The sequence below is a fragment of the Falco biarmicus genome, chromosome 2 (genome assembly GCF_023638135.1).
Source record: "Falco biarmicus isolate bFalBia1 chromosome 2, bFalBia1.pri, whole genome shotgun sequence".
Lineage (NCBI taxonomy): Eukaryota > Metazoa > Chordata > Aves > Falconiformes > Falconidae > Falco > Falco biarmicus.
The window spans coordinates 81,412,554-81,436,635 of record NC_079289.1 but is presented as its reverse complement, the minus strand read 5'-3'; the positions used below and the strand labels follow the sequence as shown (position 1 = coordinate 81,436,635).

Below are 24,082 nucleotides of genomic sequence, written 5' to 3'. Positions count from 1 at the left end.
ACACCTAAATTTTAGGGGTACATTACAAATAAACAAAGATGCTGAGGAGCAGATACAAACTTTGGTCTTGTATACATTTGCTTTTTCCAGTCTACTGAAACCATTTTCGGTTTACTTGGATTAAACCCTCCACCAAAGTTAGTTGTCAGCCAAATCCCAAGTTGCATGCTGTGTGCAAAAGGGAGGAAGGCCCAATGATGGGCTCTGCTTTGTGACATCTGGTACCAGTAACCTGAGATAAGTCTTTGTTGTGATCACTTCTGTAGTTACTGTATAGTTGTTACTAGAAATGGGTGTCATCGGAATACACAGTCTAGTACGTGACCTTGGCTTTGTAAAGCATGCTGGAAATGCACAAACTTTCATGAATCTCCTTAAGATAGGAAAGCAGTTGCATAATTTTTCTATGGACTGCTTGTCTGCAGGAAAATAGCACCAGCTGGCAAGTAGCTATCGTCCACTGCTCCTGGATTTTACTATGTACAAAATGTAGGCATTTGTGTGTTTATATATAGGTGTGTATGGATGTGTATAAAAACACTTGAGAAATAGTGATTCCTTATACAGCTGGTTGAATTTCATTTTGAATAGCTGACTTTTCATCTGTCACCAGGGAAAAAAAAATACATTAGTGACACGGCTGTCATCTTTTTCCAAATGCAGGTCTGTATCTAAAATGGTATGTCAAAGATACCTGAAGTGTTTAGGTAGTTTGACTTGTGTCTCTGGGGCTTCTTAAGTATCAGAATAGTGCAGAAGAGTAGCTCTCGGAAAATGGTAAGAAGTAGTTTGCAATTCCAGTCTGAAAGTTAAATACAAATATGTCCTGCTGTTACTATGTGATTTACTGTTACGATGTCACAGTTACTATGTAAGAGTAACTGCTACAGAGGTGATAAACTAAAATTTAAGCATACATATAAATATTGGGAACCAAATTAATGATGAAGAGAAATAGAACAGGGAAGCTTTGCTTTTGGACCTCCTTATATTTTTAGTTAATGTGCAACTGGATGCTCTCCTGCTAGATAAAAGACAGAGCAAAAACTAAAACTTCCTCATGAGATGTTTTTTAAAAATTTGATACAGGCACTAGAATCATGAGCAGGGACAAAGGCAGACAAAATGATTTCAAAGTCAGCTGAGGAAGAGCACAACCCTCAAGAAAAGAAAAATTAACAGCAAACCTCTTGGATGAAATTTAGGACTTTTATAAATGCATCTGAGGAAGAGAAGAATTTTGGAGGTAGTGGGAACATAGTAATAAAGGCTTAAAAAATTAATTCCAAAGTAACTGAAAGACTAAGTTCTTTTACAAAAAATAGTTTTAGAAACGTAAAAGAACATGACTTGTGATGACATGGGAGAAATAATTTTGCACAAGATCATGGAGCGAGATAAAATACATTTCAGTATCATTAGGGAAGGTATGTGACTGAAGGATACAAAGAGGTCAGTCTTGCATTGCCTTTGGGGTGGTCTCCATACTTTGAAAAGTTGTACTGTATATCTGAATATTCCAGTGGGTTTCTTACTGCCTTTCTAGAATAAATTGGGATGATATCTATTTAAAAATCTCTTAAATATTTGAATTTGACTAGATATGATTCACTTACTCTCTTTATGCCATACCTGTAAGAATTTGAGAGGTATGGTCTAGATTTCTTTTGACTGAATTCTCACTGTACAAGAATAAAAGCAGGCTTACAATACTGAAAGTTGACACTGTTTAACTTAAACATTGTATTCTACTTGGCACCTTTTGGGCTTTTTTGGGCTACCCAAACTTTAGGCAATTGCAGTGCATTTTTTAAGTGATCGTTCATATGCTTTCTCCCATTCTTTGACAGTATAAAATTGTTTTACATTTTCAGGTGCCATTACTAGGGCCTGAATTTTATCCAGGGAAGTGGAATTCACCTTCTAGCTATTGTTTTTGGCATTGGTTACGAATTTGGAAAACATTGCAGTGGTGTTATATGTGGGTTACATTTGGGAAATTCTTTTTTCACAACTGTGACACTAGAAAACTCTTTGAAAATAACACTGAAAATTCTTTGGAAGTCAAGAGTGGAGAACAATGGTAGCAAGTGTGCAGATGTGCTTCCAGTCACTCTTTGGTATACCCAAAGACTTTTCCAGACAGCAGCAGAAAAGAACGGTAGCTTTTAAGATTCTTTGAAATTGGGCAGTATTGCATAAAAGAATGCTATACCAAAGTTACTGCACTTGTCAGAAGCACATTAACATGATCTACCACGTGTGCTTGGCCTTATCATCGTATAGGACTTATCATATATATTTTTGTGTGTGTATATATATATATATATATATGCATATATATACCTATCATATAGGAACATCAAACTTCGAGAGTGTTGAAGGAGTTACAACTAAATGAGCTGTTGTAATTTTCGGGAAATCCAGTATATGAAAACCTAATGTTTAACATAGAAACACACTTTCAGGTTTGCATTATCCTTATGGTGAGGGTATTAATGCATTAATGAAGTCATAGGCTTGTTTTCAGTAAAGATGAACAGGCTGAGTGTAAAAACATCAAGAGGAGAGTATCTCAACCCTAAGATTCTATTAACTACTTGGAAACACATGAAAGAAACGTGGGGTTTTTTTAATACAGACCATATATATTACAAGTTTAAGGCTTTAAAATGGGAGAAGGATCAAGATGAAAATATTTTGATAGAACTCTTGAGCACTTTGTTTTCTGTCCAATGTTTATTCTTCCACTTCCATTTTTTCAATCTTCCTTCTGCATCTAGTGAGCATGTAACGTAACCACCCTGTGGAGGAGAAAATTAAAGGCTGCAAAGGCTGCAGCTCAAATAAATAGGATAGCTGAGAGCTAAAAATTATTGTAAATAACATTGTAATTTAGAAATCTGGTGACCTATTTTGCCAGCTCTTTTTTTTTAGAGTATGTAGTTTATACAATGCTAGAAAACAAGTTAGATTTTCTACTGCAGAAGAGAACTGAATAAAATTATGAAAATCAATATATATTTTTTAATCCTTCACAGAAGTATGGCAGGGAGTTGTTAAATTCCATTTCACATTTGACCAGTTCTTTTCTTCATTCAGAAAATGTGTTTAAAAAATGTTGTTTTCCAATGTTAATTTTTTTTTCCTATGAAGGTATTTCCTTTTCTGATAGCAACCTGTCTGTTCTTTTTCCTTTTACACAGAAGATAACTTGTTAATAGGTTTTATTCCCACTGTCTGTAGAGTGATTCCTGTCAGAACTTGAGTTTTCAGATTTTGGATAACTGAAAATTTAGTAGTGCTGAGGAAGTAACAGGGTTAGTCAAAACAGTTCTTTGGAATAGGTTATAGTCAATGACACAAAATGTAAATGTAAACGGTTACTTTGAACTTGGCAGTTCAGACTGACTTTTTGCTGATACGTTCATAGTTCAAAATAAAATACATTAATTGTTTTTGAAAACACATTGGTTTGTTTTGCTTAAAAAAGCATTCGTGCATTCCAGTCAAAAATGAAAGGTACAGCCCATTTGCAGGGCAAGGGGCAGTACTGAATTGGAGCAAATCTACACAGAGTTCCACAAGCGTGTGGTCCTACCTAAGTCATGAGTCCAGTGATTGTTATTAGCCAGCTTTTCCTGAACCCCTGGAGGAAGAGGAAACTCTGGGTACAGGGTCTTGGAAGAAAATGAGGCCTACTTGAATCTTGCTGTAAAGTTGAATATTGACCTGATAGACAAATGTTTTTTGTTTGCAGGTACTGCCTGTTAAGAACTCTCAAACAGTGTCAGACACTGAGGGAAGCTCTAATTGCTGCAGGAAAAGAGATTGTCTGGCACGGGCGAGCAAAGGACGAGCCAGCTCATTACTGTAGCATTTGTGAGGTCAGTAAAAATATGTGTTGGGCTTGCATACTACTATAATATTTATTTAAATTTTGTCCTATCTTTTTTTTGTTGCTATTTTAATTTTGCTTTTAAGTTGCAGCATCTACTGTATGCTATAAGCACATATATGTGATGCAGTACTGTCTTCAAAGAGCTTAGCAAGCTGTTTTTCTAGACACAGGCTGTATTTTTCTTCAGTCTCTACCACAACATTGTTATTCACTAGGTCGATTTTCAATTCTCAGTTATTATAAAAAGTTGTTATCCTTTCCTGCATATAATTTGATCGGCTGAGCGTCATTTTAAAGGTGTGTCTGTTGTCATTTTAGAAGTAAACAACAGCCCCAAAAGAGAGAGAATTTAAGTACATTTTCTTCACAGGACATACCTTTTTTCTGAAATTTTTGATTCTACTTTCTGATAACAGTTCCTTTAAAGTACTGGATAATAGTTTTCATGAAGCTTAAAGGAAAATAAAAATTACCCTACCCCTTGAAAATCAGTTTCTAGTTATCTTCTGACTGACCCTCTTGGGCAGGATGAGCATGTAACTCAGTAGTGAGGAAATAAATCAAGAACTTCATTTGCAGACAAATTTTAAAAAGGAAAATTAGGTATAATAGTTATAAATCGCCACCTTACTGAGGAATGCCTATTCAGAGTGTGGATCCTGCTTTGTCAACATTGACCAAAAGCTTTCCCGCAGCACTGTTCATGCAGGCACCTATGTGTAATATTGGTGGTTTTACAATATTTTGCTTCTCTGCTTGAGCCTTAGAAGGATAGTTTTTCCCTGAACAAATCTAATTTTTCTCTTTGCATGCACAGGGTAAGGTTTTAAATCTTAAAGAAGATGCATTTTTCATCGTTCAACTTCTAAAAAATGAAATTGTAACAGTTCACTTTCTGTTTCCTATCTAATAGGTGGAAGTCTTTGATCTGCTTTTTGTCACTAGTGAGAGCAATTCTCGAAAGACCTATGTTGTACATTGCCAAGACTGTGCACGAAAGATAAGCACGAACCTGGAAAATTTTGTGGTGCTAGAACAGTACAAAATGGAGGACTTGATGCAAGTCTATGATCAATTTACATTAGTAAGTCAAATTAATAAGTGGGTGCATAAGTACATTATTTGTAAAGCAGTTGTAGACTGTCTTGGTACTCCATTGCATGAGTACTGTGGACTTTCTGATTCAAGTGGAGGTATGGGTCATGTGTGAAATTTACAGAACAAAATGCTGAAGAGTCAGAATTATGTGAAATAGTACAGTAACTTACTGCAGAACATAACCGCTGAGTTTTCAGGAAAAGTATGATGTTACAATTCATAAAGTTGTGGCTTTAAAAATCCAATAGAGATCACCTGAAGACCATAACTGGATCAGATGGAGATGGGAAGAATCAGGACAGTGAAGCTTGGAGAAACTAGCACCAGGTTCAAGAGCATCTCTAATACATTGGTTGTGGTATGAAGTCAGTATAGCAGCAGAGCATCCTATGCACTCAGACCCCTTCCCTTCCCCTTCCCCACCCATCCCCTCCTGAATCAGCACTGTCCTTCTGCTTAGCAAGCGGATGCTCTCAAACAGTTCTGTCTTTTGGCTTGGGGCCTCCTTTGCATTTCAATTTAAAGCGAAAAGCCTCTTTGCCATTATAGCTTTGTGCTATATATGGCAGCCTCCTGCTTTGAACTGTGTCAGCACAACTGTCCTAACATTTCACCCAGGTTTCATTGTTTCAGGCAAAGACGGCTTGTTTGTAATCACAATTAAAGTGATGCTGGATTTATTTTTAAGCCTTGCCTTTCTGTTAAAGGAGACAAACATTGGACGAAGTGTTATGAGAATTTCATGTTGAGTTAAATACAGCAGCCCAGAAACGGCTGTGCCTTTTGATTCATTTCCAGGTGCTGTGGAAAATGTATGTTTAGACAGTTATTTCCTGTAATGCTAGCATAAGTTGTGGCCTTTTGAGCTGCGGCCTCAAGGTTCAGCTGTTGAGGCTGGCAAGAGTGCAGGACCATGTCCTCTGAATTTAATCATCTTCATTGGTCCTACAGAGCCTGAGGTGGTTGAACTTCATACTTCTAGGAGCCCATTGTCATAATTTGTGAAATACTGCAATTTTGAAGTGGTGATCTGTTACAGAAAAGCATATAAGTAAACTCGTTCTCAGATATGTCATCCAGTTGAGTGGAAAGGGGCAAGAACGTTTCTGTATAGAAAAGAGGGGGGAGGGAGGGGTAATTTGTTGTCTGTGTTTATAACATTATATAGGTAACAGTGATGATATTGTCCCTAGAACAAGGGTTCTCAACCTGTGAGTAGATCCCACCAAAGCCTATACCTGCAGCTCTAAAGGGCGTTATTAATTGTTCTCTTGTGAAATTGGTGTACACATCCATTTCTTTTAAAGGGGATATGGTCTCGATTGAGAAGAGTCACACCCTAAAAGTGACATCTCTCAGATCTGGGAGAAGAGTTAAGGTTTGTTTCAAGTCACAGGATGAAGGTAATCTCAGGTGGCAGAGGTGTAATAGAGGCCTGACAGAGGCTCTGTGTTCGGGAGCAAACATGGGCATCGGTTAGTGTTAGTGTTTCATAGGTGGGTACCACAGTATGACTTAAAAGTGTCTTTAAAGATTGTGAGCAGCTACTTGAAGGGGTTCCACATGATGACAGGACTGATCAGCAGGAAAAGAGAAGCAAATGTCATCAAAGATTCAGTATTTTGATGGTAATGCCACAAAGTGCAATACTGGGAAATAGTTAGGGATCTCCGAGACCTTGTTTCCTGCAAGCAGGCAGGAGCAAGGCACCTAGCTTACTTCACCCTTGAGGCACTGTGCTGGTGTTTCCAGGACTTGAAAAAGCCAACCAGCCAATTTTGTCCTCATATCAGAGAATCTAAGACCCTTTCCACAGATATCCTGTCTTCAGGGTTATATGTTACTGTTTAGGTAGAGGGAAGAAAAAAAAAAAGAAGCCTGCAAGGCATTTGAAGAGGCACAAATGGACAGTGCCCCCCCCCCCCCCCCCCCCCCCCCGGTGAACAGGTTGAGAATCCCTGTTTTAGTTTATATAAAGATTTATCTATGCTGAGCCCACATGGAGCTCTTTCCTGCCACAATGGGACTTGTTTTGTCAGCTCACATCATATTAACACAGACATCCCCACAGCGTGCTCCAGTCTGCAGTACAGGCAAAATCCTAATGCAGAGTAGTCATAAAATACACGTTGTATTTGAGTAAGCTGGAAAAAAGTGCTGGTGTCCACTTGCAAGAGTTCTGAGGTGTAGAAACAGAAGTGCGTGTGACTTCAAACTCTCATAGTTGCAGCTTGTGCAGGTCTTGGTTAAACAACTGAGTTTTACACCCTTGTAGAAAAGGTAATTTAATGTTTTCTTTTTCAGGCTCCTCCATTGCCATCCTCCTCATCTTGACATTTTTTCATGGACATTAAATGAAAACTTTTCTGATATTCAGGAAGTGACCCAGTTCTGCACCACTGATTTTTGTAGCTATCCCGTAAGGCTGCTGGCTGAAAGCTGTGTCTATGCAACCTTCCAAGTGCGGAGTGTCAACCAACTGGACAGGAGAGAGCACTGCCTCCTACTCCAGAACTCAAAACAAATAAAGCTCATCCAGCTGTACTTCAAAAAAATAATTCCATGTTTTGTATATATCTGACAAAACTGGCAACATTATACAGACTACTGACTTGAAGACCACCTCTTTTGTATTTCTCTGTTTCTGGGCTGATGAGTTGGTTTCATCCATTTTTCCCCTTCAGAATTCCCCTTGGAAAAAGTACTAGCTTAGCTGGTCATTTCTTTGTAAGGTAGTTAGAAATTTTAAGTCTTTCTTTGGGCAACTTTTTTTTTTTTTTTTTAATGTGAAGAGTTAGGTGATATAAATTTTTTACTGCTTTTATGTTTTTCTGTCTTGTTTTGAAACCATGACGGTTACACTTTTGGTTCCTAAATAAAATTTAAAACAATTAACAGCCAAGTCACAAAGATAAATGGGTTGCACATAGACTAAGGAATAAACTTCAGATTTGTGATTTTTGTTTCTAATCTTGATGTAAATTTACACTATTTATAAATACATATTTATTGCTTGAAAATATTTGTGAATGGAATGCTGTTATTTTTTCCAGATTACCTGCCATTGAAATTTTAAGGAGTTCTGTAATTTCAAACACTACTCCTATTACATTTTCTATATGTAAATAAAACTGCTTAGCATTGTACAGAAACTTTTATTAAAATTGTTTAATGTTTAAAGTTTTTCTATTGTTTGAGTTTTAAAAAGATTTTATGTACAGTGCCCAGTTTTTGTTCTTTTTTGAATCTGATTATATATATTTTATATATACTCTTGTGCTTGTGTATATATATAATATATATAGAAACTCGAATATACATATGTGTATAAAGATTTAGAGACTAAATTTTTCTCGTTTTAAGTTTTACATCTATGGTAGATTTGAGGTGTCTACTGTAAAGTATTGCTTACAAAAGTATGATTATTTTTAAAGAAATATATGGTATGTATCCTCAAGACATAGAATGACCTTCAGACTGGTTTATTGTTAAATTGCACTTTTTGCAATAACAGACCAATAAATAGTTGCTGCCAAAATGTAGTAATAGAAAATAAGTAACGGCTAAACTTTAAAGCTCTTCGAGAAAATACCGGCTTTGACAGGAGGTTTGGCACTAGTTTTAGAGGAGGAATGAAAAAAGTAAATTTGAGTTTGGATGGGGATGTTCTCTAGAATTCAACCAAATTGCAACTTATATATTACAATATGTTCTATTAACAATTTTAAAAGTTGAGACTGAATCATCTTGGTGTCATTGTTGACCCCAAAAAAGGACGTTGTTTTGTGGTATTCTATTGTATTTTCACATATTTTGTAATACGAATTCACTGGTAAATTTTTGAAGCACTAGGTTTATTTAGGACAAGTTTATAATATATCATTGTAACAGTTTGCAGTTTTAATGATGGTATTTATTTTAAGTTGCTCTTTCTCATTAGCTTCTTGAAAATGCATTAAATCTAAATTTCAAAATTGATAGCTTTCTTATCGATCAGAGTTGACTGATGCAGAAGGTTCTGCATCAAACAATTTCTCATAATTTCTCATTAGTGGGGTATGTTAGTGATTGCATTGTTAAATTTTTTGTAATCAATGTGAAGTGTTAAAGGCACAGAGCATGCTGATAGTTTCTTTTGAACAAAAAGAATCGCCTCTTACATTGTAGCTTCAAACGAAGGGTGTTTTAATGAAGAATCAGTACAGCTTGTCTAATGCTGTTACAACAGTTTAACCATAGCTATAAGCGACTTTCTTGCTAGTTCTTACAACAGTCGGACAAAAGGGTGTAGAGATTAAAGAAAAGCATAACAAATGCTCTTGCCAGCAAAATTATCAACTAGCAGTTAGGAAGCCAGTATTTGCAGTTCTGTAAAGATGTAAGTCTCAGTTCTTGATAACGAACTCTACAAATCATAATTTTTTACTTATGTATTTTATGCAGTCGTAAATATTGTAATCTTGACAAACCATGCTGCAACTGAAAAGCTACTCCTTTACAGTAGTCTTAAACCCAAATAAAAGCAAGATAACTTACCTCAACTAATGGTAAACAAAAAGTCCTCGTTTCTCAGTGCTGTAAAAAAATATTGCTAACTAGGGAAAGAGCTACTCTGCGCTAATTAAAAGGGCTTTGTACCTTTCCTCCCCTTTGGAAAAGAGGATGTGCCATCACCAAGGAAGAAAATGTGTGTCTCACCAGTGAACAAGTAGACCAAATCAGTAAAGCATCAGGCAGTATTGCTCATTGTGCATGAAAGTTTTGTCGTGAATTTGAATTGCTGCAGGGCTTTAGTATTTTGCAGTTTCATACTTCTTAATTACACTATGCTCCTAACCAATGGACAGTTTTGATCTATAAGCTGCTATGATTTAGAATGCTTTTGTTTCATTTTTATTAAAAAAAGCACAAGTTAATATTTTATCAATTGTAGTTATTACGAAGCAGTTCTGCTTCTTAAATTATGAAGCGCATGGTACAAGGTGAAACATTTATAATCTCTGGATAATTCCAAGTGTAGTGAGTGGGCAGGGCGGGGGGAGGCAGGAGTCCTAAACCAAATGGAGGGGACTAACTCGCTTTCCAAGGAACTTCAGTCTTGGGGCCCTTGAGCTCCACAGCTGAGCCTACTGCAAGTGGTTCTGATTTGTTTGTGGTTACAAATCACAGTAGCAGGCGGATTAAAAATCAAAGTGTAAGAGGATGAAAATGGCCAAAGGCATGGCATTTATTGCAAGGATTTTTGGAAGATACAGACTAATAGAAGAAAAGGTATTATTAGGGGTTGGATAAAACCAGAGATACAAATGGCTGTTTAAAAAATAAAATAGTAAAAAAGTTCAATTAAAGATAAAAGGGAATTAGAAATAAATAGCAACATATGCTGCTGAACTGTGGAGTGAGAACTGTCCTGGAGGAGCTGGATGATGAAGGAATCCCATAAAGAAATAGTCCTGTATTTCTGAGCCTCGTTTAAATTCTGTGAATATATTCAACCGAGCATTTGATTTTTTTAAGCTTTCCTTCAGGTACATAACTTGGGAGCAGTATCTCTTTGCTTTTATGGAGAAGTGAAGTCCTACCACTGATTATATTTTAGAAGTAGTGATACTGATAGCGATATAAGTAAATTAGAGAAAGATCACTAGAAAGGGTGAAGTACCTAGTGACAGAAAATTCCCCAAAATTCCTGAATTTATATGGCAGATAACTTAGTGATCCTGAAGACAAAGTATACTGAAGCTGTGCCTGGCTAGTTGGAAGGATTTCCCAAGTAGTAATAAATGATGCTGCTTTGCTTAAATGAGTACAGCTTGGCAAAGTCAAGTGCAGCACAGTACAGCAGATTCTTGCAACAAAGGTGGGCAGGGCTTGGGGACTCCCCGGTTGGTGATGATCCTGGCCACAAACACGTTAATTGGTTAGGGGGTGGAAGATGCAGGCATTCAACTGAGATGATGGGAAGGGGGTGCTCATCCTTGGTTGCTGGCCTGATCCTGGGGAGGGGCTGCAGTAGAAACGTTATTTGGCAGAGGGCTAGGAAGAGGGCTCTTAAACCTGAGCTCCCCAGGGTCAGAGCCATCTTGTGTGGATCCATAGCAGAGTCATGGCCCAACGAATTAAATGGCTGAGGTAGGGCCAACAGATACGGGTGGTAGGGAAGCTTCATCTTCCATGGCTGTTTTAGCCAGTGTGGGGACCAGATGGAGAAAACACTGGTTGGGAGGTCAGCGAGTGATGCAGCAAGGCGGGAAAAGGTGGCCGAGGGTGATGATCCACCTCTGCGACAAGCCATCTTGGCTGCTTCCGTTGTGTTGATGATTACAGCAGAGGAAGGAGGGATGCAGGTGATGCTCAGGCAAGTTCAAGCTGAAGACCATGCTGAAGCTCAAGGTCAAGCAAGCTCATTGCAGGGCCGCTACCTGCCGGACCCTGTGGAGGAAGGCACAAGATGCCAGGGAGCAGGCTGCTAGCAAGGCAGCCATGTGGGCGTGGGGGCCCACCAGGTCCCAGGGCAGCTTCATTCCAGAAAAATAATGGCATTCCTCCGAAAAGGAGGGAGAGCAGGACACACTTGGTAACAGGGGAGGGAGCAGGGAACATGTCAGGTTTCCTGTCAGGGCCAGGAGGTATGTGCGAAGTTAAAATACCAGGTGGAGAGGGAGAGCAGGCTACGCGTGCACCTGGGGCAGGGCCCACACCGCGGGAGGGTTACATGGGCTGGGGTGGGGTGCAGCAGGGCTGCGTGTCTAGGGTAGGAACGTGGGGACAACCCCTGAGCCCCACAGGAGCTGTCACCCTGTCACCACTGGCCAGAGTAACGTCAGTGAGTGTCAGCTGCCTGGCTCCAGAGCGGTGGTCCTTGGCCCAGTCCCAGCAGGCTGGGCTGTCCCACCACTTGGTGTTAAGGTGGGAGGGAGGGATTGCGAAGAGGTGAGCACCCATTAAAAGATTAGGTACCATAAAAGCATACCGCAGGGGCGGAAGAAGGGAAAAGTCACCTCGCAGTGACGGCAGCGAGGTGGCTCAGCTTCCAGCCTCACCGCTTGGGCACTGGTGTTCGCAGGTCCCTGCCAGCCCCCCGTTCCCATGGGCCTTGTAAAAGCATTAAAATAAAATTGCTGCTGCCCCTGCTGGGGAACGGCACAGCATTGGGTGTACACGGCAGCTGGGGGACACGTGTGGAGGTGGGATGGGAATGGATCTATCATTAGAGCCCACTGCCTCCCTCCTGTCCTGCCCTGAGCTCCTGCAGGGCGCTGGTTCCTCTTCGGCAGAAGGCAGCATGCTCCAGTTTCTAGCAGGATGGTACACCACTCTCGGACACATCCCACAGTTATTTTTTTTCTGATAGGTATTTTCAGGCCTGGCTTAACTGCGCTGTTGCCCAGGATGTAGGGAGGGACACGTGATTTGGGACTGAAGCTGGTGAAAACCAAGACCAAGGCAGAAAGGGCATAGGAGAGAGCAATTCAAAAGTAGCAAAGCCCAGGCAATGGTTAATTGATGGACTAATGGTGCAATGAACGGGCTAAAGCACTAACTCCTTTACTTCACAGAGCCAGGAGATACTTGAAAGAATCCCACCTGAAGCCAAGGGGTATAACCCAGCCATTGCCAGAGTCCACAGGAACATTGAAATGTGGTATGAAAGAGCTGGCTGTAAAGTACGTGTGAAAACTTCAAATCATTTAAAGGGGCAGAAAGGACACCACAAGAGAAGACTGAGAGAAAAAATAGTGTAAGATGTGTCCAGTGACATTTATATTAATTGAACATTTATATTAGCCTTCCAGGCACAGAGAAAGATGATCAGGAATAAAAAGAATACTTTCACCTCTTTCCTGCTCTGTACTTTTCAGCACCAAACCAGTGGGAAAGTGAGTAGTCCTTTGAGGAAACTGGACTTTTCTTGTGGCGGTGGTCAGGCATCTTTAGCTTTCAATGCCATATGCAAAGTGAAACGTGCAGTTCATGTCCTGACTGCTGCTAGAGTTTTAATTTGTTCAGCTCTTAAGATATGGAAATTTAAGCGGTTGAGGGTTTTTTCTCCATTACATCACTGCCAGTGGGCTGTCCTGATGGCTGGCTGACCTTCGCAGCAGCAACTTAAAGGACTGTTCCAGTGCCTGGAGAAGGCTGAGGGGTGGCAGTGGGTGCACAGGAGGCTTGATCACCTCCTGGCAAGTTTCAGGTGGGTGCAAAAGTCACCTATTTAAGAAGCAAAATGGACCTCTGATAGGAGTGAATTTTGGCTAGCGAAGGATAAATGGGCCACCAGGAATGGCCTTGCTTGGGCTGTGGAAAAAGCCAAGGAAAATAATCAGCAGCCAGTCACAGTTGCCACAGGGTTTGGGGGAGGGTTTCCAGGGGAGAAAGGGGGGGGTTGAGGCTAGTGGCACTGGGTAGGGTGTCCAGCACAATGTAAGAGGAGCGTCTGCTGCCATTTGGTTCCAGTAGTCCAAGGCCACCACAAAGGGCAAATGTCCCCATAGCTGAAGGTCTGGAGGTGTATTCCAGGGGCTCGGGAGCTGCTGGCACATGTGGGGCAGACGTACAGCTCTGTATTTATGTGTAGGACCTTGTCTTGCTCACAAAACGCCGGTGTTACCTTTGCTGTCCTGGATTAAATGCTAATGACTTGGGGATGTATTAATTGCAAAGAGGGCAGCTCTGCTAGCTCCTGTGTTGGGCATCAGGAGGAAGGAGGATCAAGGTGGAGCTGGCTCTGCTGCGTGGTGGAGGGCAAATGAGGCCAGCCCTGCCACCCGCCCTGCTACAGCACGGTGGCTGCTGGGGTCCCCCACCGCGTGAGAGCCTTTTAGCAGCACAGCAGCAGTTTTCCCAGAGTCCTGCTTGAGGAGGGCCTGGAGCAGGGCAGGACTGGGCGCTCACCCCCATCCCCGGGGGCTGGGTCAGCCTGGGGAGGCCGCTCAGCAGGAGCTGCACGGTATGTCAGGGGGGGTAGGGCTGTTGGTTCTTAATGCTCAGCCCAACCTTTTGCCTGCTTATGCTTGCCAGGCTGATGCAACCCTGAAAGCATGGTGAGACCACGCGGGAAGGTAAGCTTTTAGGTGGCGAAGTGATCATGGGTGCGCTAGAGGCAGAAGTGCCTGGGCCGCTCGGGGATACTGATATGCGGTCATCAGATAAGGGTGCCGATACCTGATACCTGGCAAATTTAAAAATGACAAACCGGTTTCAGCAACAGGTTGACGGAGTATAACATTGCTGAGAAATGGTGGTGTGGGCTCAGCCCAGCGGTGCCCCATGGGGCTGCCCCCCAAGGACTCACGTGGCGTGGTGCTAACATGTTTTGTAGCAAAACGCTGCACTTTGGCCAAGAACCAGCCTACAACAGATCATGGGCTGCTGGACATTTTGGTTCCAAATGGATTAAGTTTCCTTCATCATTATCCATCACGGCACTCAAATGCAACAAAAGATTTTGGTATTCTTAGACACGGATGAGGGAAATTGCTGTGTCTGTGTGCACTGAATCGTGTTTGTAACCGTGTGGTTGTAAGTTCCAGCCTGACGTTTAAATTCTACTTCAGCATCTTTCAGCTTTTACCTGTGTGCCCCAGTCAGAAATTCTACAGGGTTGTCTCTGAGATAGATACAGAAGAAAATATTTCTCCTGAAAAAGAAAAATGAAAAAGCAGGGGGGAAAAAATCACTGGTTTTATGAGAAGTGTCTTAGTGGTGAAAGTATACAATTTTTTAACGGTAGGAAACCAAGAAGAAAAGGAGCAAAGTCTAGCAGGGAAAAAGTCTGGGCAAGCAAAACGTTCTTTGAACAAGTGCTCAGAGATCTGCCCTCAGTTCTGGTTAACAGAGAAACAATATGTGTGTCGGTAGTTGATGATACCTTTGAAAAGCCACTTCTTCAGCAGCTACACAATAAAAACCAAAGGTGGGATGAGTTTTCCAGCACTGAACAAAACCAGCTGGCAATTATCATACGTGCAACTTCAGTTTCTGATTTTCAAAATCAGTGCAAGATGCTGTTTACAGACCTTGATGGAGCCTTTAGCAATTATTGCTGTGTGATGAAGAATACCGTGGATAATGCTGTCTGTGGCTTATTTACACGACTACAAGATGGGAGAACATATGACATTGTATGAATGAAGCACTGCTGCACTTAAATAGGTATTTGATTGCCCTGCACACACCAGGAGCTGGCTGTTCCCGTGCCGCCTGGTGTTTCTCCAGCCTGCCGGTCCCACTGCCCCTGCTGGGTAAGAGCCCGAGAGTCTGCCAGCACAGCCCGTGGCTTCCTTCCCTCCAGGCTGTAACCACAGGTTGTTTTGGGTGTGATGCTGGACAATACAAAGCTGTACATTAATGTGGACACTGTGCTAGAAAAATCAGTTTGGCGTTCAGCATGGAAATGTTCACACCCTGGAGCTCGACCAAAGGCCAGTCCCCTCCCCACCACCCATCTCCTCTGGCTCAGCAGCTCACCCGGAGGGTGCTGGCGTTAGCAGGGACAGCCGCAGTGGACATGCTGGCTGCTGAAGGACGGTGCTGGGGTGGCTCAGCACCTTCTCCCCTCGCTGCTCACCAGCAGCTGGGTTGATGGGTGCTGCCAGGCAAATGGGAAACATGGAGACCTGTGACGGAAAACTCCAAGTTCTACTGAGAAAGGGTCTTGGGAAGGGATAAGGAGGTTCGTGCTGGCAGATTGCGGCACCTGGAGGGAGGATAGAGGCATGGAGCATATCTTGCTTCACCATTCCCTTTCTTCCCTGCCAGCCATTACCACACATTTAGCATTTCTGCCTTCAGAGCAAAGCCCCAGGCAGATCATGCACTGCGGGGGCAGGGAATACAGGGCAGCGGTGGACATCTAAGTTAAGAAAGTGGGTTTTGCTGTGGCTGGGGAGAAAGGATATTCATTTCTTCTCATTTTCCAGAAGCTGAGTGGTGTGCCTGCTTTCAAAAACTTGAAAACACAGGGGGAAAAAAATCTTACATAGAAAGGGAGAGCTGCTCACTGCTCCGTGTCTTTTTTTGCACCTCCTTCCTCCTCCAGTTACTTTGGCAAGCTCTCGATCTGCCATAGAAGAAACCATCTTTCTCTGCATTCTGGCAAATCTCTTAGCTTCCTGAATGTCTTGTATGCTTTAATGTGTTCATTTTGGTGCTTTTTAGTGGTTGTGCTCATCTCTTTCTCAAAATATATGTCACCTGCTCTTAGCGTTTATCTCCATGCTGTCACTGCCAAGCGTCCTTAGCATAGCCTTTCTTTGCGTTGACACACTCCTTGTGTCTCAGCCATGCTCACCACCTTCTCTCAGTGTATTTAATGCTCAAAGGGGAGTGAGAATTGGGTTTGAGGAGCAGGTTGGCATCAGCAGAAACTTCCAGACCACAGGTATGATGAAGTAATCAGCTCAATACTGTACATAGATCTGTGGCTGTCACTGATGATGGCAAATCCACCAGGATGCAAGAAAAATAGCTCTTTTTAAAACAGGCATTTGTTTGTCTTGTTGCAAAGTGACTCATTTGCTTGGGCTGTCTTGAGAAAGCATTAAGTGTCTTAAAGTTTTAAAAACTGTGAAGGTTTAATGTCCGTCCAACACTCCTCCACTTAGTCCCCATTACTGAAATGCTCCTAAGTGTTGGTTTAACTTGAATTACTCTGATTCTTTATTTGGTTTTCTCACATTTGCCTCTTGCCATGCTAAAATGCTCTGCCTAGAGTCATCGCTTCCCTGCCGCACAGGTCACATCCTTCCCTCTCCTGCCTCAATCCTTTGCCCCTCAGGTTACTGATCTGAAAATCTGTGTTTCATCCTCACTTCTTCAGCTGGAGCGGTGTGCTCTTTCCGCACACATGTGCACAGCCACATTTCCCCCTCTCTGCTACAGCCTGCACATCTCCCCCACAGAGGCTGCTCACCCACGCCAGGCTGGGCTTCATGCCCTCTTGCACCACGCTCCCCTGACTGGGACATCTGCCCCATGTCAGAGAGCATCTTGCTCCTCTTGCTGATCATCTCTGGGTGCTCTTGACGTGCTCCCCTGTATCTCAGCTTGGGTTTAGGTGACTTAACGTGGCAAATATTTCAATTTAATGATGTGCAGTTGTTGTGTGGTGATGGATTCTGAGATCAGCAGGCAGGGGCATCTCCTGCTTCTAGGGAACTTGGGAAAGGGCCGCGGGACAGGAGCTACGCTGGAGGGGATGTTATTTTGTTATGGCCTTTTCCCCTGAGGTCTGCACTGATTATCAGGAAATTGTGATCCAATTAATAGGAGATGTACTACAAAGAGTTGCATCTGCATTTTCTTGCAATGAAACCTCCTTCACAGTTTCTGCATTCTGTAATGTATTTGTTGTGTCTATTTGGATGACATGTTCCCCTGAGCAGAGTTTATCTCATCTGATGTGGGGCAGCACCAGCAGAAGCACAGCACCTCACACCATGACGTTCTCTGCCCTGCCATGCTCCCTTAATTGGGTTGGAATTGGAGGACCCAGTGGTTTCAGTGATAATGACCTAATTATTTCTGTTCACAATCTGCTTTTGTCTCCTCTGGCATGCAGCCAGAGGAAGTTTTTTCCCCTGGTGCCTTTCCAGCTGTGGTGACCTCTAGGAAATAGTTTTCCTTCCCTTTTCCAAGATGCCAAAGCAGCCCAGGTCTGGGCAATGCCTGCACAGAGTTCCTCTGCAGCCGGGCCCCTGCGGGAGAGCAGCGACCTGGCAGCTAGAGCCAAGGCAGCGGCGACGTCCCCTGGGAGCAAACAGGGTGACAACGACACTTCATTTCATCTCAAGGTGAGGAAAGGTGTCCTCCTCCTGGGCTGCTTGCCCCCGGGCAGAGCTGGGGTGCTCACCAGAGTGGCTAGGCTGGCAAACTAATGCTTTAATAGATGTGGGATCTCAAAAGCACCACGTGGTGCTCACCGAAGTCCTCTTTCATTTCAGTTCAGAAAACACAAAGGTCCCCATTTCTGGAATGAGTAATTGCCCCTTAGCAAGGAGGCTGGGGTCTCTGCAGTCCTCCTGGAGGAATGACTCAAGCTCAGTAAACGCAAGGGAGTCAGGATGGTTAATAAAAAAACCAGCTTTACAGCCACAGATGAAGCTGTTTTGGGTAAGACGTCAAGAAAGCATGATCATGGTAGTTAATATCTCAAAAAAATGCAAGAAGGACATGAAGAGACAGGAGGAGGGACAGGCTCATGATCTTACCTAGGAGGAAAGCAAATTGCCTGAACCTGAGGTTTCCAAATCCTAAAAAGCAAGCAAAGGTCAGATCTACTCTCTTGGACCATTTTATTCTATGAGAGGAGAGAAACTTGTATTAATCTATGTACAGCCACTGAAAGCTGTTTCAGATGTTGAAATAAAAGGTCTCTTGAGGGTACCTGCCCTCTAAAATTAAATCAGGTTCATTTTTGCCTGATGACTTGCTTTTGGTTATGACAAAGGTTTGTTCTGAATGAACATATCCAGGCGTGAAGAGTGGCTAGGCTGGCAAACTAATGCTTTAATAGATGTGGGATCTCAAAAGCTCCCATATGCCATGACGCACTGCTCTCTCCCTCCCACTCACAACGCTGATGTTAAGATGGTTTCTCTGGATTAGAATAAGCTTATTTCCTTCAAGTTTGAGTGGTTTTTTTTTTCCTCCAAAAAGAGGTATCAGTGGAAAATTAGGGTGTTTCCTTGAGAAGACAGTGAGTCATTAGTAGCTATGTCACAATAACTTCATTAATAAATATTGTTAATTTATTCACATCTTTAATTTTATGGACATTGCAAAGCTAAGACTCCTTTTCCACTGAGGAAGATGTTTCCTTGGTCATTGGAAGTGGGCACCAAGCCACGAGCTGAGATATTGCCCCAGGAGCCCCAGTCCTCATTCCTGGGTGTTCCTGTGACATTTGAAATTCATGTGGGCTGACACATCTGGCCAAAATCTCTGGTGCTGTGTTTGGGGAGGAAGTAAGAAACAAGATGAAGAGGGATTCTTCTCCTCCCCTGTGTCCTCCCACTACTCTACAATCCCTGAGGTGGAGATTTCCTCTGCAGTCGCCTCCCTTCAGGCTTATGGCATCTTGCAAGGCTGACCCCCCCTGGGAATATCCTCCCATGCCTATGCCCGTCTGGTTGTCCCATTTTCCTCTGTCCTGCACTGAAAACCCAACTTTTCACAGGCTCCTTTCACAGGCTAAGCTCCACGGAGTCCCTGGATGAGCATCTGCCTTTAACAAAGTCATGCACACCCTAAGCAGGGCTCCTCACTCTCTCCCACTGGGTAGTATTTCCACCGCACCCATTATCTGCCAACTTTCCTACAGAACAGCATCAAAGTTTTAGCTGAGGTGAAGTGCACAACCCCCCACTCTCCCTCATGTACAGGCCACTTACCCTGACAAACGAGGAGAGTAGGGTGGGTTTTACCTGATTTTGTTCTTAACAGATTTACTTAAACTATTATTCCTATTTCTTCTTTGAGACGCTGCCTGTGGGTATCGTGGCAAAATACCGATTTCTTAATTTCTTGGACCTCCTTGTGCTGAGACTGCGTGCTGGCCACAGCACTTCTCCTGGCAGGCTTTCTGCTTCTGATGTGTTCTGGAAAGGGTTTATTGTCAGCCTCCACACCACCAGCAAGTAGCTTCTTGGATTTCTCTTTGGGGGCTGCCTTATTGTAGTCTTGCATCCAATTTGCCTGATTTCTGCATTTGATTACTACTTTTTGAAGGGTGTCTGTTTGCTTTGAATCCCTCCGTTGTGCTGTTGTTTAGCCACCTGGGGTATGTGTGTATATATTTTTTTATTTATTGTTGGTACACATTTACTCTGAACCTCTAATGTAGTGCCTTTAAACAGATTGCGAGGCTCTTCAGGAAACACTTGGGCAGACGTCACAGCAGGTCATGCCTTCCTGTGGGGCTCCATATATAGCTTAAAAAGTTAAGTCATGAAGCAGCTCACAGCTGGCCTTGCAACTTGCAAACCTGGCCTCCACAAGCCTCCCTGTGGATAACTTCACTTGTCTGCCATGCAGCATCCCTCCATCCTCGTCCAGCAGCAGGAGGTGACTTTAGGGGGCTGCATCTAGGGCCTTTGCCCCCAGCTACTCCAGAATAAGCTGGCCAGTGTCTCAGAGTAGGAATGGGTGTGCTCACAGATCTGAGTCTGCAGTGGGGAGAAGAGGGACTTCACAGTCACAGATTTTCCAGTAATTCTTTATTTTTACCTCTGTAGTACTGAGTCCTCTGACCTTTAGTTCAGTCTTGTGTTTCTGTCAGATTTATGAACAACCCTTCTCATAAAATCCCATGAACACAGATATCCCAGGGATGACAGTCTTTTGAAGACTCTGGTCCAGTTAGAAAAGTCCTGGTTGTTTCCACAGCTTTTGGCATTTCATACGTCCTCCTTGATTTGCCAGCGCTGAGGGATTAGACTTTTTTTTAGGTAAATATATTTATTATTCAGTAGAACCTCAAGGTCATATTCGTACTCATATCCTCCATTCAGAAGCTACTCTTTTCTGCCTTCCTTCACTGGCAACTTTATATTGCTGTATATATAATCCTTCAGTCATGCAAAAGCTGTATTTTTAGAAAGCTCTGCTTGGCTCCTACCTAGGGACGTGCAACCATAAAGTTCATCACTGCCTGGCCAGCCCTTCCCTGCTCTCCCTGCAGCCGGACGCCCTCTCTTGTTAAGCGATAAATACTCGTTAGCTGGTAACCCCAACACTACTTCTGGAAAAAAGAAGTCAAAGAGCTGAACTTTGGAGACCCTTTCTCAAAGCACATTGACAAAGCAAGTCAATAGCTGTTAGATTTTTCTGGTCATTTTGCTCACAGAATTCAATGGAAGTACTTCCCACATGGATTTTTTCTTTTCCACCCTTCTAGACAGAAAGGGGAACCCTTTGTCCATGTTCGTCCCCAGGCAATACAGCCATTACACAGAAAGCCCCTGAGCACTGGGCATCACCCCTGGCCTTGCTCATCAGGAAGCTGCTTCGGTCCTTTGGCACCTGGGAGGCTTAATCCCGTGCAGCCTTCATGAAGCAAAGGTGCCCCATGGGGTCCCCCTCTCCGGTGGAAAGGGACAGGCAGAGCAAACAGTGCCATGAGTGGAAATGGGAAGGGATAAATAATTTGTTTCCTGAAACCTGGACAACTGTTCCCACCCTTTGCCCACCTGCTGAAGGGATTTCCATTTTGAAACACCAGCGGTGATGCAGCGACTCCCTTCAAGGATGTCTGAAATGATGACAAGTGCCCTGACTGGGAAAAGAGATGTTTAATCCCAGCACTCCCTCCTCCAGCAGCATCATTCTTCCAACACCTTTCTCCTCTTGTCCTTCAGCAGTACCTGAATTGTACACAAATCCCTGCTTTGTTTTGCTAGTAGATATAGTGCAAACGTATAAGGGCACTTTCTTTTCTCCATCTCCAGCTTGAGGTGGTGGGGAAAGAGTGAATGTTGGCAGCTGCTCCAGCCAGAGTGGAATGAAAAGCCAAAGGTGATCTTCTCTCTTGCCGTTTCTGTACCAAGAATGCGAGCAGAGGGAGGTTCTCATCCCTCTGAAAAGTCTCAGATTATTCCTAGTGTCTTGATTATTTTTTCAGAGCAAGAAAAAACCCACTATTTTAAGGCATCACTAGAGGAATGAATTTGACAGCCTTTATCCAAATGAATGTTTTAATTTTGAAAGGAAGGAAAAAAAAATCCAGTATGACTGACAAGGTCCTTTTAAAACACATAATACACTGAACCTTACATGACACTTCCGTGGGTGTTAGTCTAAAAAGCTATCTTTACATGCAATATATCAAATGAACTGTGTAAGGCAAGGGTTGTAGCTATATGCATCCTTGCTGAGTAGTACTATAGGATTGTAAAACCTGACAAACTTGTTTTCTTAAATCTCCACGTCCCCAGAAAAGAGGCTGGTGTATTCCTGTTCTTCAAACCCCTGAAAAGTTTGCTTTAGACTAACCATTGCCGTTTATGCTCTATGTTGCAAGGAATAGAGATTGGTTTAAAAAAAAAAAAAATGTTAATCCAAGGCATTGATCTCTAAAGAAGTGAGGGACTCAGGCTTGGAGAAGTGCTACAGGGGCAGCTGGTAGAGGTGAAGGAAGCACAGCTCTGGCTCTCACCCGAGCTCATCATCCTTCTCCTACTGAGGAAACATTTGCCTACTACTTCCCTTTGAAGGTTAGGTTGTGTAGCCAGCCCCATCCCAGCCTGCTGATAGAGAGAGGTGAGAAACTCAGTGGTGGGATTTTGATGGCCCTTAGGACAAGAGCGAGGGGTGCCTGCAGCAGCGAGGGCTACTTTATAGTGCAGGCAGCATCCTTCAGCTCCATCTGGAGACCTGTGGAAAAAGGGACACTTCCTTTCACTGCTCCAGAAGAGCAAAAATTTAAAATGCTGCAAGTAAAACTATGTCAGAAACACAGGATTTCTTTTTTCAATGAGAAAATAAGCTTATTGCTGCTGCCCCTTCCCCTCGTGGTCTACACACAGATGGGTAACCCCACCATCCTCTGGATTTAGCCACCAAACACCTCTAACTTCTCCTCTTTAGGAGATTTTGCCTCCATGCAAGAGGAGCGGACCACAGATTTAAGGGCTGACAGCTTATCACACGTGGTAGAGATAACTTAGGCAAAGGGCTCTGGTTACCTCAGTGTCTACTCCTTGCACGGGGAAGGGTCTCCAGCAGTCTTGGGGCCTGCCTCCTGCCCAGTACAGTGCCATGTGCAGCCATGTTGCTCTTGCTTCAAGGGTCCCAATGGTGGAGACCCTGCAGCTCCTCTGTCCATTCCCATGCTATTCCCACTGCAGCCCATCTAGCCTACTACCACATAAGCTCACCTGCAGAACAGTTTAGCCCCACCCTTTAATTGCCTTTTGGGTTTTTTTCCCCAAATTGTTTGAACCTCTTCGTCAGGTGTCCCTCTGTAGCTTCCCATCTGTCTGTTCTTCTCTCTTCACTTTTTTTGGACCTACTCTGGGTCATCCTCACCCTTCCTTGCAGGTCTCTTGTCAGTTGCTCAAGTCTTCCTTGAGGAGCAGTGCTAAAAACCCACCAACATCCTCCAGCCGAGACCATCCCCATGCAGAAGAGAGCAGGTGAGTGGCCACTTTTTCTAATCCATAAGGAAGAAACTGTGCATTCCTCCCCCAACCCCCCAAGGGCCTTGCCATGAATACCTGTTTTCATTTAGTTTTTCTTTCCCTGAAATTCATGTTTGTTTGTTTTTAATTTCAGGACAGCTACCAAGCTCCATTCAGCACTGAATTAGGGAAACAGAGGATACAGGAGCAGCTAGACTCACCTATTAATCGAATTAATGTGTCTTAGTGAACCAATTCAGAATGCTATGCTGCTGGCTTTTGTGATTTCATAACATCTCATGACATTCAATATTTTTGTTAAAGCTCTGCTTTTCAGATTCATGTGATAATAGGAGAAGCTGAGGTTTCACTTAGGAAGAATTAGCAATAAAGTATCTAGAGCACCTGGCTGTAGAAAGTAATTGGCAAATGGGACTCAAGTGCATCTTAAAGCCTCAGAAAACCAGAAGACAAATAAAAAGCACCTGCAAACAACTGTTGTTGGCTTGGCTTGATGGAAAGACACTTGTATGAAATGTGCTTGTCTGGCTGCTCCTGTGGACAGAGTTGTTGATCCAAGTTCTCCAAAATGCCACAATAATTTCTGGATAGCCCCTTGTGGGAAGCTGGGAGTGTGGGTGGTGTAAAGTGGGGCAAGAAATTATGACCCGCAAAAGCTATAGAGTGGGAAACCTGCACCTCCAACCCCCAGGACCAGTGATAATAAAAGTCCCCCCCCGCTAGAAGGTTTTGGAGTGCTCTGCATGCTACCAGACACTTTACCTTCAAACACCTGCATGGGTTTTCCCAGCAATCTCCACCACGCTCCTTTCCCTTTGGACTTGAGGTGGTCGGGAGGTGCTGGGAGGTGTCAGAACAGCCCCGACTCAAGGGACACACACATACCTGTGACATCTGGGAGGACAAGGCCACTTCAGAGGCTCTGTCTCAGTGCCATTTCCCC

General features: G+C 43.1%; 1 protein-coding gene across 19 annotated transcripts in view; it reads left to right on the top strand.

The window, feature by feature from the left end:
- KDM6A (lysine demethylase 6A) overlaps window positions 1-9,540 on the top strand; it is a 162,778-nt gene extending 153,238 nt beyond the window's left edge. For 9 of the 19 annotated variants that reach the window (XM_056329684.1, XM_056329679.1, XM_056329680.1 and 6 more), the window contains 2 exons: window positions 3,761-3,887; window positions 4,815-9,540. In XM_056329684.1, coding sequence (XP_056185659.1) covers window positions 3,761-3,887; window positions 4,815-5,111 — 424 coding nt within the window. In that variant the 3' untranslated portion in view covers window positions 5,112-9,540. The remainder of the gene's footprint in view (window positions 1-3,760; window positions 3,888-4,814) is intronic. The other 10 variants (XM_056329686.1, XM_056329682.1, XM_056329683.1 and 7 more) reach the window with 5 other exon arrangements.
- Window positions 9,541-24,082: the final 14,542 nt, after the last annotated feature.